This window comes from Bidens hawaiensis, unplaced genomic scaffold (genome assembly GCF_021521415.1).
Source record: "Bidens hawaiensis isolate Kalapana, Puna unplaced genomic scaffold, B.hawaiensis_p1.1 tig00000512_1, whole genome shotgun sequence".
In the NCBI taxonomy this organism is placed as follows: domain Eukaryota; kingdom Viridiplantae; phylum Streptophyta; class Magnoliopsida; order Asterales; family Asteraceae; genus Bidens; species Bidens hawaiensis.
In genome coordinates this window covers 4820648-4833590 of record NW_027491033.1, presented here as the reverse complement: position 1 = coordinate 4833590, position 12943 = coordinate 4820648, and the positions used below count along the sequence as shown (strand labels likewise).

At 37.4% G+C, this 12943-nt stretch overlaps 1 protein-coding gene across 2 annotated transcripts; it reads left to right on the top strand.

Moving 5' to 3' along the window:
• The first annotated feature begins 6603 nt into the window (after positions 1-6603).
• LOC143631708 (large ribosomal subunit protein uL5-like) lies at positions 6604-8918 on the top strand. Of its 2 annotated transcripts, XM_077100389.1 has the most exons (5): positions 6604-6673; positions 6763-6870; positions 6964-7006; positions 8293-8488; positions 8585-8918. In XM_077100389.1, exons 1-5 carry the CDS (start codon positions 6671-6673, stop codon positions 8781-8783), a joined length of 549 nt encoding a protein of 182 aa, XP_076956504.1. In that variant the 5' UTR covers positions 6604-6670; the 3' UTR covers positions 8784-8918. The 2 variants fall into 2 exon arrangements, with proteins under 2 accessions (XP_076956504.1, XP_076956500.1); XM_077100385.1 differs by lacking the exon at positions 6604-6673 and having other exon boundaries at positions 6757-6870.
• The last annotated feature ends 4025 nt before the right edge of the window (positions 8919-12943 follow it).

Here is a 12943-nt window from a genome sequence, read left to right as displayed (position 1 = left end):
TTGGTAATTGCTGACTATTTTTTTTCTAAATGATAATAAAGAGTGTCGGAACTAACTAGTTTAAAATTAAATGAAAATATTTTACTATTATTTTTGTTAAAATAAATGAAAATTAGTAAGTTGAATGAAGACCCCACCCGTCTATTTCATTGGGTTTATGTAATCGGAAGTTCGTGGGTGTGGATTAAGTGGTAGGTAGGTAGGTAGGTAGGTAGGTAGGTAGGTGGTGTGAAATATATTCAACAATTAACAACCAAACTACGTATAATGTTTATCACTGGGGATCAGATTTGTAGGAAGTTAGCAGAATTAGATGTTAACTTGTTAGCCAAGTTCTATGCTATAACACATTAGAGATGTGGCAATCCCAAAGGTAGGGGTGTGTATGGTTCGGTGAAGTGAAGTCATCGTTCAATCTATTTTATTAAATAATCGGTTTTCGGATCATTGGTTTGGGTAATTCAGTTAGTTTGTTGGTTCTTGGTTCGGTTAATAACCAAAACCATACTTGGATAAAATTTTTGTTTAGAAAAAATCATTAGTTAGAGGTATAATACATGAAACGAATGTCTAAATTAATAAAATTGCGATACAAAACATGAAATGAATGTTTAAAAACTAGAAATATATGAAAATTGTTATTGGTTTGATTCAATTTGGTTAACTTGAGGTACAAAGAAACCATAACCAATTTTCGATTAAAGGTTCAATTATTGTTCTTTCCATACCCAACGGTAGCTTGGTATATGTGGCATTTTCAAGAAAAATTGATACCAAACTCCAAGTGAACACATTGAGGTGCATTATCACATCTGTAGTGAAAACAAGTTATTTGGATTCTTATTTTTAGTAGGGAGAGATGATGAAGTTTGTAACCACGTTGATCATATGGGAGATAACCTATTGATAATCGATCGTCATTGTTTCGCCCAACAAGAATTGTATAGAGAGTAAGATATATAAAGAGATCAAGGTTTAGAGAGACGAAGAGAAAGAAAGATTATGGTGTGCAATCAGGCAAGAAACAAGGTTGTGAAGGCTTTGGTGATCAACCCAATAAGAACCAAGGTTGTAGTGGTGCACAATAGTGGTTAGGCTGAGGGGTGTGGGGCTTCAGCGGGGGCGCGAGAGCCCCTCCGCTCGCGCCCCCAGGCGCGAGCACCACACCACCGAGGCGCGAGAGGGGCGCGAGAGGGGCGCGAGCGCGAAAAACAAGGCGGGCGCAAGGTGGGTCGCGGGAGGCATATGGCGTAAAGGTGGCTTGGGAATGCGTGAAAGAGCTGTTGGACCATTTAATTGAGCCGTTGGGCTCATAATTTAATAAAAAAAAAAGTTTTTTCTTCCTATATATAACCAATTTCATATAAATCAATTACCACAACTTCAAAAAAAAACCCAAAATCAATCCATCTTCATAATTTTTTTTTAAAAATAATGTCGTCGTACTCGTCTGATTCCGACTCCTCCGAAGAGGATGATTTGCTTCTTCATGTAGGGGGAGTTTTGACCGCAACCGTGGTCAATCTCTTGCAAAATCAAGCCCATCAACCTCGACTCCCGAGGGTTAGAGCACCACCTCGTGATCGTGATCGATCGGGTGCTAACGATATTTTGATTAGGCATTATTTTAGCCCTCAACCGGTATATGCGGAGTCGGATTTTCGAACTCGTTTCCGAATGAGCAGGCAATTGTTCATGCGTATAGCAAGTGATTTTGAGGCACGGTATCCCTTTTTTCAACAAAGGGAGGATGCTAGGGGTCTCCCCGGTTTTACCCCTCTTCAAAAATGCACGGCTGCTATCCGTCAATTAGCGTACGGCATCTCGTCGGACGCTTTGGATGAGTATTTACAGATGTCGAAAAGGGTTGCACGTGAATCCCTTCATTTTTTCTGCCAAGGTAAAAAACATTAATTTTACTTTTTATTAAATATTTATTACATTTTGTAATGTATATTGTACGTAGGAGTCATATCGACTTACGCTCGGAGATATCTGCGTAAACCTACAATGTATGACATCCAACGCATATATGAGGTGCACGCAGAAAAACATGGTTTTCCTGGGATGCTAGGTAGCATCGATTGTACGCATGTTGGATGGGCTATGTGTCCAACGGCCTGGCGAGGTCAGTTCCACCGTGGTGATCATGAAGGGCCGACCCTTATACTTGAGGCGGCGGTGTCACAGGATCTTTGGTTTTGGCATGCTTTTTTTGGTGTTGCTGGGTCAAATAACGATCTTAATGTTATCGATTAGTCAAATTTGATCAACGACCTTATCGACGGGGTTGAACCACCTCAATCTTTTGTTGCAAATGGAGAACTCTTCAAGTACGGGTACTATCTGGTCAATGGTATTTACAACGAATGGGCTTTGTTAGTTCAAGCTTTTACAGATCCAATCGCCGACAAACGGAAGTATTTTACGAAGAAGCAAGAGTCTGCTAGAAAAGATATTGAAAGAGCTTTTGGAGCTATAAAAAAACAATATTATGTTCTGGCGAACCCGATACGTTATTGGACTCGGGAGAGGATAACGGACGTCGTCTACACGTGTCTGATCCTACACAACATGACGTTAGAAGACGAGGGCAAAGCTATCTGCCAAAACTACCAAGGTGACATTCCGCCACAACCGTCCACAATCAGTGATCAACAAAAACTTCACAACATAGCAAATATCAAGAGCCGTGAGATACACGGGGAGCTTCGACATGAGTTGGTTGAACATTTGTGGGAGAGGCGACCTGATGATCTTGTATTAGATTAGTGTTATTATTAAGTATTATTGTTTGTTTAATTTTTAGTATGTTTTTTTTGTAATTTGAATTTAAAAAAAATGTGTGTTTTTTTTAATAATTTATGAGTTTTTTTAATAATACGTTTTTTGAATATATTTATAAAAAAATAAAAAAAAAATCCGCTGGAGCCCCTGCTCGCGCCCCTCCACACCAGGGCCAGGGGCTCCAGCGGGGGCTCCAACACCCATCTTATCCAGTTTCTCTCTCTGCCACACGTCACAATATTATTGGCTGGAGCCCCCACTCGCGCCCCCGTTAGAGCCCCCCACACCCCTCAGCCTTAAAAAGAACTCATTCCCGGGTTCTTGGAGTAGATAACGTTATTTGATGTTTTGTTCCCATTGTGAACACAAATTATATATATATTAAAAATCAACAATATTCATAACATCCAGCAATAACTTACAGACACGTGGTAAAGCTAATTCATTGCCTGCTTTACTCTTTTCTTCTTTAGAACCCAGGCATCTCACTTCTCTTCTTCTTTGATTCTTGAAAATCACATTCACTTTACCCTAATACTGACTATTGTCCAACGTGTGGTGAGCAAGCGGCGTCGTTCGTCATATTGAAGTCCATTCCGTCTGCTTTAACTACGACGAAGGAATACTGTGCAGCGACATCGTCTCTCCGCCGATTTCGCCAGATCACCGGTAACTCTTTCTCCTTTTATCACACATACTTTAATATGTTCGTTGGACCATGATTTCAGTTTACTATTCCTCTTGCTTTATATAGCAGTGAAATTAGATTAAACACGATGGTGATTTGTAACTCATGAGTTTTTTTATCCTTTTAATTACTCTTTGTATAATTTAAATTTGAATATGAATATATGCTAATAGTAATTTATTAATTCGTCCAGTTACCTGGTTTACTCGCATCTTCACATAATTTTCATTTTTTTGTAATTTTCTTTCTATAGTTAATTGCACTGACAATATTGTAATAATTTTATTTCTATAGAGCTTGGAAGAAGATTAGGTTTATCCAAGGTTTGGTTGAAGACTTGCAGCACCTTTCTTTGAATGTGATAATGCAATAATGGCGGTGTAGTTTTTTAACCGCTGCATCTATTCAACTTGATTACTTTAAATTAGGTCTATAAACGAACCAAACAAATGCAAACATTTTTGGGTGTCTTTCTGATCGAATCATTGGTATTATTCGTGGAGTGATTTAATGTACTTGATTTAGGGGAACCTTTGATGGTTTTATTACGTGGCCGGTTTCATACATTAGTTCTCCGTTCTTTTAGTGTTTTCACTTTCTAATATTGCTTGCGATCTTTTACCTTCTAAATGTTAGATTAACTTATTGAAGTTGAATTTTTCAACTAAATAAATATATAATTGGCAGGCTGAAGTAGACTAACAAGCTTCAGCAGCAACAAAGGAAATTATTTACTAAATGTGTATTTGCAATTAAGGTAAAAGGATGATATGGTCAACATGAGCAACAGTGTGCAAGAGATTCAGCTTACCTGCATGAAGAGGTAGGTCCCAGCAGAGCCCAGTTGGACCCGCAAGACTCACCTTGAACAGGGACGTCTGCGCAATGACCAACTGCTCCAGCAGGACCCACCATGCTCAAAGAACCTTACGCGCAGTACGCCAGCTGTACCCGCAGGGAAAGCCTCCCAATGGTGAAGTACCCCGCCTGTTCCCGCAGATGCGGATACAAGCCATCAGGGAAGGCTACACGCACAAGGCATTCGTTACTTCAGTAGTCACATGAAGGAATGAGCAAGGCAGGAACACTCCCGCCTAAATGAGCCAGTCCGTATGCTTCTGGAAGGTCTTTCGTACTATACCTACTAAGGTATGGGCGGAACAGACAGTTTGACCAGAGCAGCCCATGAACTAATCACAGGGTGACAGCTCACCGACAACAATACGAGGAGGAGCACCCTCTAGTACTGTTTGTCACTATTAGCCGCTGCCTACTCACCAACCCTTACGATGGGACGTGCGCAGCCTACAGTTGGTGGAACAGTGCGTAGCCGGCAGTAAAGGAACAGTATGCAGCCGACCTTATTACTGTTGGCCGTAACCTATCCACCAACCAGCATGGCCTGTGCGTAGTCCACTGTTGGTAGAACAGGAATACTATTCAGCCGGCTGTACCTGCTTGGAAACCTATCTTCGGCTATAAATACTCCAACACCTTGGAATGGTAAGGACATCATCTGATATCTCAATCTTATCTAGCAATCTCTTAATATACACTTATATTCAGAGCAATCTAGTCTGATTCTCACGCCGGAGGGTGGTCACAAGGAGGAACCCCCCCCTTCTCAGTGACGAGCTTACGGTGTCTGTTTTGCAGGTTTCCAGAAGAACAACCTTCTCTGCTGAACCTCATCCCCGTGGGAAACATTACTTAACCCCCAGATTATCCGTAGTCTGCCGGGGTCGATTAGTGTCTCTTCACTGCACCAGTTATCATGGTATCATTTTTACTCCATTAGTTCACTGTATACTTTGATATTGAATTTTTTAATTCGCAGATTTACCACATATACCTACAATTTTATTTCATTATTGGTAAATCACGTATTTAGCCTCATAGGAGAGAATGGATTATTTGGAAGATGGGACTATAATGTAAGTTTCATGTACTTAAACTATATAGACGTGTAACATGGAATAAATATCCTAATTAACAAAGTTGCTATATGCAAGAGTTGAATCCAAGAAAATTGACTTGTGTCAATTGTAGCAAATCAGCAGATAGTAATGAAGAGATAACAAAGGGAAGAGAATTGATGATGCAAATACAACTTCATTTGCAGCAAATAGTAATGAAGACAACTAATGGAAGATGATTGAGCCCATTTTCTTTTGAAGTTTATGCTGGTAGGAATTTCTTAAGGGTGTAATATTGTTATAGCCTGGTCATATTGATGATATATTAGAAACAATTTGTAAGTTAATTTCTATAATTTACCTACACGAGCCCCGCGCAGCGAAGCGCGGGTAATAATACTAGTGATATTATTAAACTTCATTATCTTCATTCTCGTCATCATTTTCTTACGTTTGTTGTAACATGTCATACTAACATCTTATTGTAACACATTAATGTAACAAGTTGGTTACAACAAGATGTTAGCTCGATTTGTTACAACAAGCGTAAAGAAACTCCAACCACAACGCTTCAGGTGATCAAAGATGTTAACATGGTGGAGCCAAGAAACAAATTGCGAAGGGAAAAAAATATAAAGAAGTTAGCAACATCATTTGTGACTTTAGGGGATATTGAAATATATAAAAATAAATAAATAAATAAAATTGATACTTAACTGAAAGTACAATTCCAAAGGCAACACCAAAAAAATTATTTAGAACAAAGCAACTCATTGGTTAAAACACCATGATCTTAATGTATTTGGAATTACACATTGTGCAGTTGAGCTCGAGTCGAACTTTGGCTCGTTTAAGGTTTTTCTTAAAATACATAAAATTAATTTAAAACATATATACCTTAATTAATATATAAACACTACACGAGCTTGAGCTTGAAAAACAAATTTACGAGCCAGCTCGAGCACAAGCTCTAGTAAGTCAAAACAAACCGAGCTCGAGTCTAGTCAAACTCAGGCTCGGCTCAACTTATTTACACAATTGCACCCCCTAAAAGCAAGCATCGAAGCCTGAACTTTATTTTTGCATCACAAAATTTTAAAGACTTGTGGGAAGTGGGAACTTGGAACAACATTCTTCCATTATTTGGGCCTGGGCTATTTTGACGGGCCATTACTTGGGCCTCCATTTCTCAAAACAAAACCCTAGCAACTACCAACAATAAATCTCTTAACACCATTTCAATCACTTCCACCGTTTCCCCCAATCTGCTCATCCAACAATGGTAAATCTTCCACTTACTGATTCAAAGACTTGTATATTGTTCAGTAATCCGATTCTTCTGTTTAATTATTGTTTGGTGTTCAAATGCAGGCTTCAGAGAGGAAACAGGCGAATCCCATGAGGGAAATCAAGGTTCAGAAGCTCGTTCTCAACATCTCAGTTGGAGAAAGTGGCGATCGGCTCACTCGTGCTGCTAAGGTATGGGTTTTGTACGTGGGTTTTCAATGAATTTGAGTTTTGTTGTCTGTAAGATGTGAATTTGATGTGTTTAAGTTTGGTGAATATGTTTAGGTTTTGGAGCAGTTGAGTGGCCAATCTCCTGTTTTCTCAAAGGGTAAGATTTATGTTTACACAGTATATATACTGGATAATAATATTGCTTTTTCCCAAGTCTTGTTTTAAGTTTTACTATTACATATCAAGCTAACATTTTTAGTTAAATCCTGTAGAGTATAATAATAATAATAATAATAATAATAATAATAATAATAATAATAATAATAATAATAATATGTTTTTACTTTTAAATGTTGAACTACAACTATTATGTTGCTTGCATATACTTGGTCATTCAAACACTTGGTGGTTATAATTGTTTTTGAACTGGTTAAATTGTCAAAAACCAAAGCATGGTGGCTGGTGAGGTTAGTCAGAGGTTTATATGGTATAGTATAATGTTTGAAAAACTTGTTTTGTTAGTTTGGTGATGGTTTGGATTTTGAGGCATGCGGTGTAAAGTTGGCAGTTTTATACTGTAAATATGTTTTTGTGTTTAATATTTAAGATTAGTTACTCCCAAATTTATACCGCATGAATTGAGATCACTTCTATCACCAAATTGATGAACTCAGATTTTTAAACTGTTTTCCGTTGACCGTACGCGTATAACGCGCAGGCTAACTGCACCAACCACTTGTTTTGTTTTTTAATGATTTAACCGATTTTTACAAGATAAGAAACTCCCGTTGATTTGATTTAGCAGATATGTGTTTAAATATAATAATTGTAGTTCAAGATCCGAAACCTATTTTATTCTCTATGGGGTTTAAATTTATAATAAATTAATTGGATTTATATACAATAATAAAACGTAAAAAGAAATTTATGCAAATGTACACTGTTATTCGCTATGATCAAGTTTTTTTTAAACCAAATGTGATTTTTCTGTAAAATTAATACCGACAGGCCCGCTGATACAGGGCGGGTTGGTTCTTTTTATGTTGGTTTGCCCTAGTAGGGATGTGAGCGCACTCGGCTGATTAAATTTATTGATCAAATTAATAACTTTATGTATATATGTATATATGTTTGTACCTATTTGCATATATAATTTTAATTCTACATATAATAATAATAATAATATATCTTGTGAGTTGTTTTTCAAGCTCTGCTCGTTTATTATTTATTGATTTTATTTATATTATATATATATATATATATAAATATTTACATATATATATTTATAATAATTATAATTTTCCTATACATGATAGCAGTAGTTATAATCATTAAATAAAACTACTAAATTATGATTGAGAACCGAACTAGAGTTTTTATATTTTGTATTATACATCATAATGTTTACCTTTTTATAAGATTTTTTAAATCTTGATTAAACAGCAAGGTACACTGTGAGGTCTTTTGGTATCAGGCGTAACGAGAAAATCGCATGCTATGTTACTGTTAGAGGAGACAAGGCCATGCAGCTTCTAGAGAGCGGTTTGAAGGTGAAAGAATACGAGTTGTTGAGGCGCAATTTTAGTGACACGGGCTGCTTCGGGTTCGGTATTCAAGAACACATCGATCTCGGTATCAAGTAAGTTAGTTCAAATGAAAATTCAAAATTATTATTGAATCTGTTGACACATCATTGTATATTATATAACACATTTTTTTAATGTGATGTTGATAGGTATGATCCTTCTACTGGTATTTATGGTATGGATTTTTTTGTGGTTCTTGAACGGCCCGGTTATCGTGTTGGAAGGCGTCGTCGATGCAAGGCGCGTGTTGGGATCCAGCATCGGGTGACAAAGGAGGATGCGATGAAATGGTTTCAAGTGAAATACGAGGGTGTTATTCTTAACAAATCTCAGCAAATTGGAGCTTAGTTTGTTCTGTTTTATGGTTTGTAAAATTTTGAACTTGAGTTTTATAGTTTTTGTTATCAAGGATTTATCAGTGTTTTGTGTTATGTTGTGTTTTGAAGGCGCTTTTAGTTATGTATCAGATTGCTTTTTATGTTTTCTTCATGTCTTGTTGATTTGATTTCTTAAATAATTTTTTAAAACTGCACATTTTCCAGAAATGATTGTTTTTTACAGTTAATCCCAACTAAAAATGCTAATTATCTTTGGAGACCCAGTCCATTGAAAATGTTGATTTGTTACCTTCGGGCCAGGCCAGATTTTTATCCCCAGTTGCCATAACAAGAATCTAACAGGCTAAATAGTTGGTGTAAAAAAGTTGATTCTGAAGAGAACTTTATAACTCAAAACAAATCTGCATGTTTGGTTAAGAACTAGGAGGCGCCAATGAATTGGCAATACAAATTACAAAAGGACAATGCTTTCATGAAATACGCTAAACGTTACGAGCGTAACAAACATTATTCGTGAATAAGAAACGTTGACAAAGTCTAACCATTGGAACGATAAGCCAACATTCAAATGGCATTGATACACAACCATTCCCCAACAAAGACCTTGTCACAGTTCAAATTAGGATTGTAGGCGTTGAAGTCAGCAGTTGTGAGTTGGAAGGCCTCTATGATACTGAAGCATGTGTCCCCGGCTTGTGTCCCGTAGATCTGGTTACACGACAGTGTTGCTGGTTTCGATGGAACCCCTATTATTAATCATCAGATGATTATAAAACATACACCAAAATCAAAGGACTTTTAACGACAAGTGCATCTATCAGTGATCCTTGGTCAAACTGGAGTCTGTCAGTGATGGCCCGTGCAATTATGACCTGGGTAAATATTTCACTGACGGATTACTGACAGAAACCATGTTGTTGAATTAGGGGTGTGCTTTATTGAAAACCACACCACTGTCGATTTACCGACAATGAGTTCACTGACGGAACTCTGGCAACTTTATCACTGACAGACTGGCGATGGTTTGGTCGACACGTATTATTCCAACAATTAATGGACATCAATATTTAAAAATTAAAATAAAAGGTATGGAACTTACTACTGCCAAAGGTGATCTTACTTTCTCCCATAGAGATGAGGAGAGCAAATGAAAGCAAGAGAATGAAGCTGAAAACAATGGAGGATTTCATGCTGGCCATTTTTTTTAAATCTTTAGCTTCTTCTAATGCTTTACCAATGGCGGAAAATGGATTGATTTTAGTTTTGAAAGATAACAGCCTATAAATAGCGAAAACAGGGACAAAAATGGCGAGTGAACCAATGATAACTAAGTAGATAAAATCTTTGTTGCCATAACTAGACGGCCTCATTGTATGCAACTTTGAAACAATGATTATCATGCTTGGAACCATCAATTTTTATTGTTATTAAATATTACTATTAGCAGATAAGGACGTTAATAAGCAAAAATATCAAAATACAATGCAGTGTAAGAGGGATTAGAACTTGGATAAGGCGGGTTGTATGCGGGTGGTAAGCATTTTGAAGACCCCGCAACCAGTTGCACCTGTCCGTTTAAAAAAAAAGTTTTGGATTTGAAAACCGTCTTATATTCGTATTAATTGAAGAACTAAATGCTTAAATGCATGAAATAACATGCAACGTATTTTGAAAAGGAAAAACTTATCACGGCTGTAAAATTAACACAATTTATGAAAAGACTTATGAACCAACTAATTTATTGTGGTATAATTATAACACTTATCATATTGCTCAAACCATAATTTAAGTGACATGAAGCCAATAGGTGATTACTATTCACTTATTTCAAAATATCTTTTCATATAAATCGATCAAATCTGGTTTTTCATCTATAACGAGTGACTACGGTCCCTATGTGAATTACCTAGGCTCATATAACCGACGGACTTTCACGGACGAAAAATTGTCGCTGATGAATTGCAATGACGACTCATTGATGGAACCGACCTTCAATGATACTTACATGTTAAGTAGCATTTGTTTGCACACCGTAAAGAAATTAAAATGTAAGTTTTTTACTGGAAAATTATGGTCAATCACAACATGATAGTGTTCCGCTTGAAACTGTTTACAATTTTGCCGTCGGTGTTTCTAATAATTATTGTCAAGAATAGTTTTTGTATAATTGTATTAAATTATAACTGGTATTCACACTCGGAGCAGTGGAAATACCCCCTCACGGGTGCACCGTGAGAGGGGTTTTGGCGCCGTGAACCGTGAAACACCACCCCCCTTCCTCCGTAAAGGGGGCGCGACCATACCACCGCGACTACTTTAACGTTGGTGAAGACACAAACCGTGCATGTGGGCCCCAATTTAACGGTAATATTTTTAAAAAATAGCCGTTGGCTATTAAATAAAAAAAAACTTTTTCCATTTCCTTTTTATATCTATAAATACCTTCTCATTTTATTGAAACAAACACACAAAACTACTCTTTTCCTCTCTATAATCTATAAAAATTCCCTATTATTTTTTTAAAAATGTCATCATCATCTTATTCCTCTTCGTCTTCGAGCGAAGAAAAAAACGCTTCTATGTTCCGTGCTTTCGCAACGGGGTGTAATGAGTGGCGGCAACAACAAGAAGACTCGACACGAAACCCGATGTGAACGTTTAAACCGTGACCGAGCGGCTGCGCACGAAGCACTACGAAACGACTATTTTAACACCCCGTGTGTTTACACGGCCTCAGAGTTTAAAACCCGTTTTCGAATGAGTCGTGAGTTGTTTTTAAGAATACTACACGACATCGAACGAGAAGTTCCTTGGTTTACCCAACGGGTTGATGCTAGAGGTCGAGTCAGTTTCTTCACCTTGCAAAAGTGTACCGCCGCGATTCATTATATGGCGTATGGAACCGCTAGTGATATGTTCGACGAATATTTGAAGATGTCGGGTCGACACATCAGGTCATGTGTCTACAAATTCTCTAAAGCTATTGTTTTGTTGTACCGTAGTAGATATTTACGTAAGCCTACGGCTAGTGAGGTTGAACAGTTACAGGCGAAGCATGCCGAAAAACACGGTTTTGTCGGCATGCTTGGTAGCATCGATTGCACGCATTGGGATTGGAAAAATTGTCCTACTGCGTGGCATGGTCAGTTTGCACGAGGTGATCATCCATATCCTAGTATTATTCTAGAAGCGGTGGCGTCCCAAGACTTATGGTTTTGGCATGCATTTTTTGGTGTTGCCGGCTCAAACAACGACAAAAATGTACTTGATCAATCTCCCGTATTTGACGATTGGATCAACGAGACGGGCCCGGACTCCTCTTTTGAGCTTAGAGGGACGCTTTACAAGCGTGGGTATTACCTTGCCAATGGAATATATCCGGATTACTCGACAATTGTCAAGTTGCTTTCGCAACCCATCAGCGTTAAACGACAAACGTACAAAAAAGCTCATGACACGGCAAGAAAGGATATTGAACGAGCATTCGGGGTGTTGAAGTCTAAGTGGCACATTGTGGATCGTCCATCTAAGTGTTTTTCTCAAGTGAAAATGAGGAACATTATGTACGCTTGTGTTATTCTTCATAATATGATTTTAGAGGACAACGGGTTAGCGATTTGTCAACATAACCCAAATGAGGATGCGCCTATGTACGAAGAAATTAACGAAGACAAAAAACGAAGAAACCGTCAAGAAATTCGAAGCCGAGAGATTCATGACGCATTAACGGCGGACTTGATCAAATGTATTCACGTTCGTTCAAGCAATCAGTAGTTTATTTATGTAACTTTTATTGATGCTTTTATTTTAAAATTATTGTAACGTTTCTTGTAATGTTTTATTTATGTTTATTAGTCTTTGAATGTATTGTAATTTTTATTAATCAATTAAATTTTTATTAGTTAATATAAAAAACAAAAGATTAAAAAAATAATAATAAAATAATTGAGGTTTCACATACTCTGATTCACACAGGGTATTTCCAGTGAAAAATGTGGATGTGAAATGGGTATGTGAAAGCTGATGTGGCGCAGACGTGATAGAGAAAGAAGGTTTCATTGGCTTGTTTCACCCCACCCATTTCCATTGCTCTCACAAGCGTTGGGGTGAACGTCATTAATTTTAGTAAGACTAGGGTAATCATATACGGAGTAAAAGATTTAAACAACA

Coding starts and splice junctions, on each gene's coding strand:
- LOC143631708 (XM_077100385.1), top strand. CDS start 6,757: ATGCAGGCTTCAGAGAGGAAACAGGCGAATCCCATGAGGGAAATCAAG. Junction 7,007..8,292: donor ATCTCCTGTTTTCTCAAAGG/GTAAGATTTATG, acceptor TTGATTAAACAG/CAAGGTACACTGTGAGGTCT. Junction 8,489..8,584: donor CACATCGATCTCGGTATCAA/GTAAGTTAGTTC, acceptor TGATGTTGATAG/GTATGATCCTTCTACTGGTA.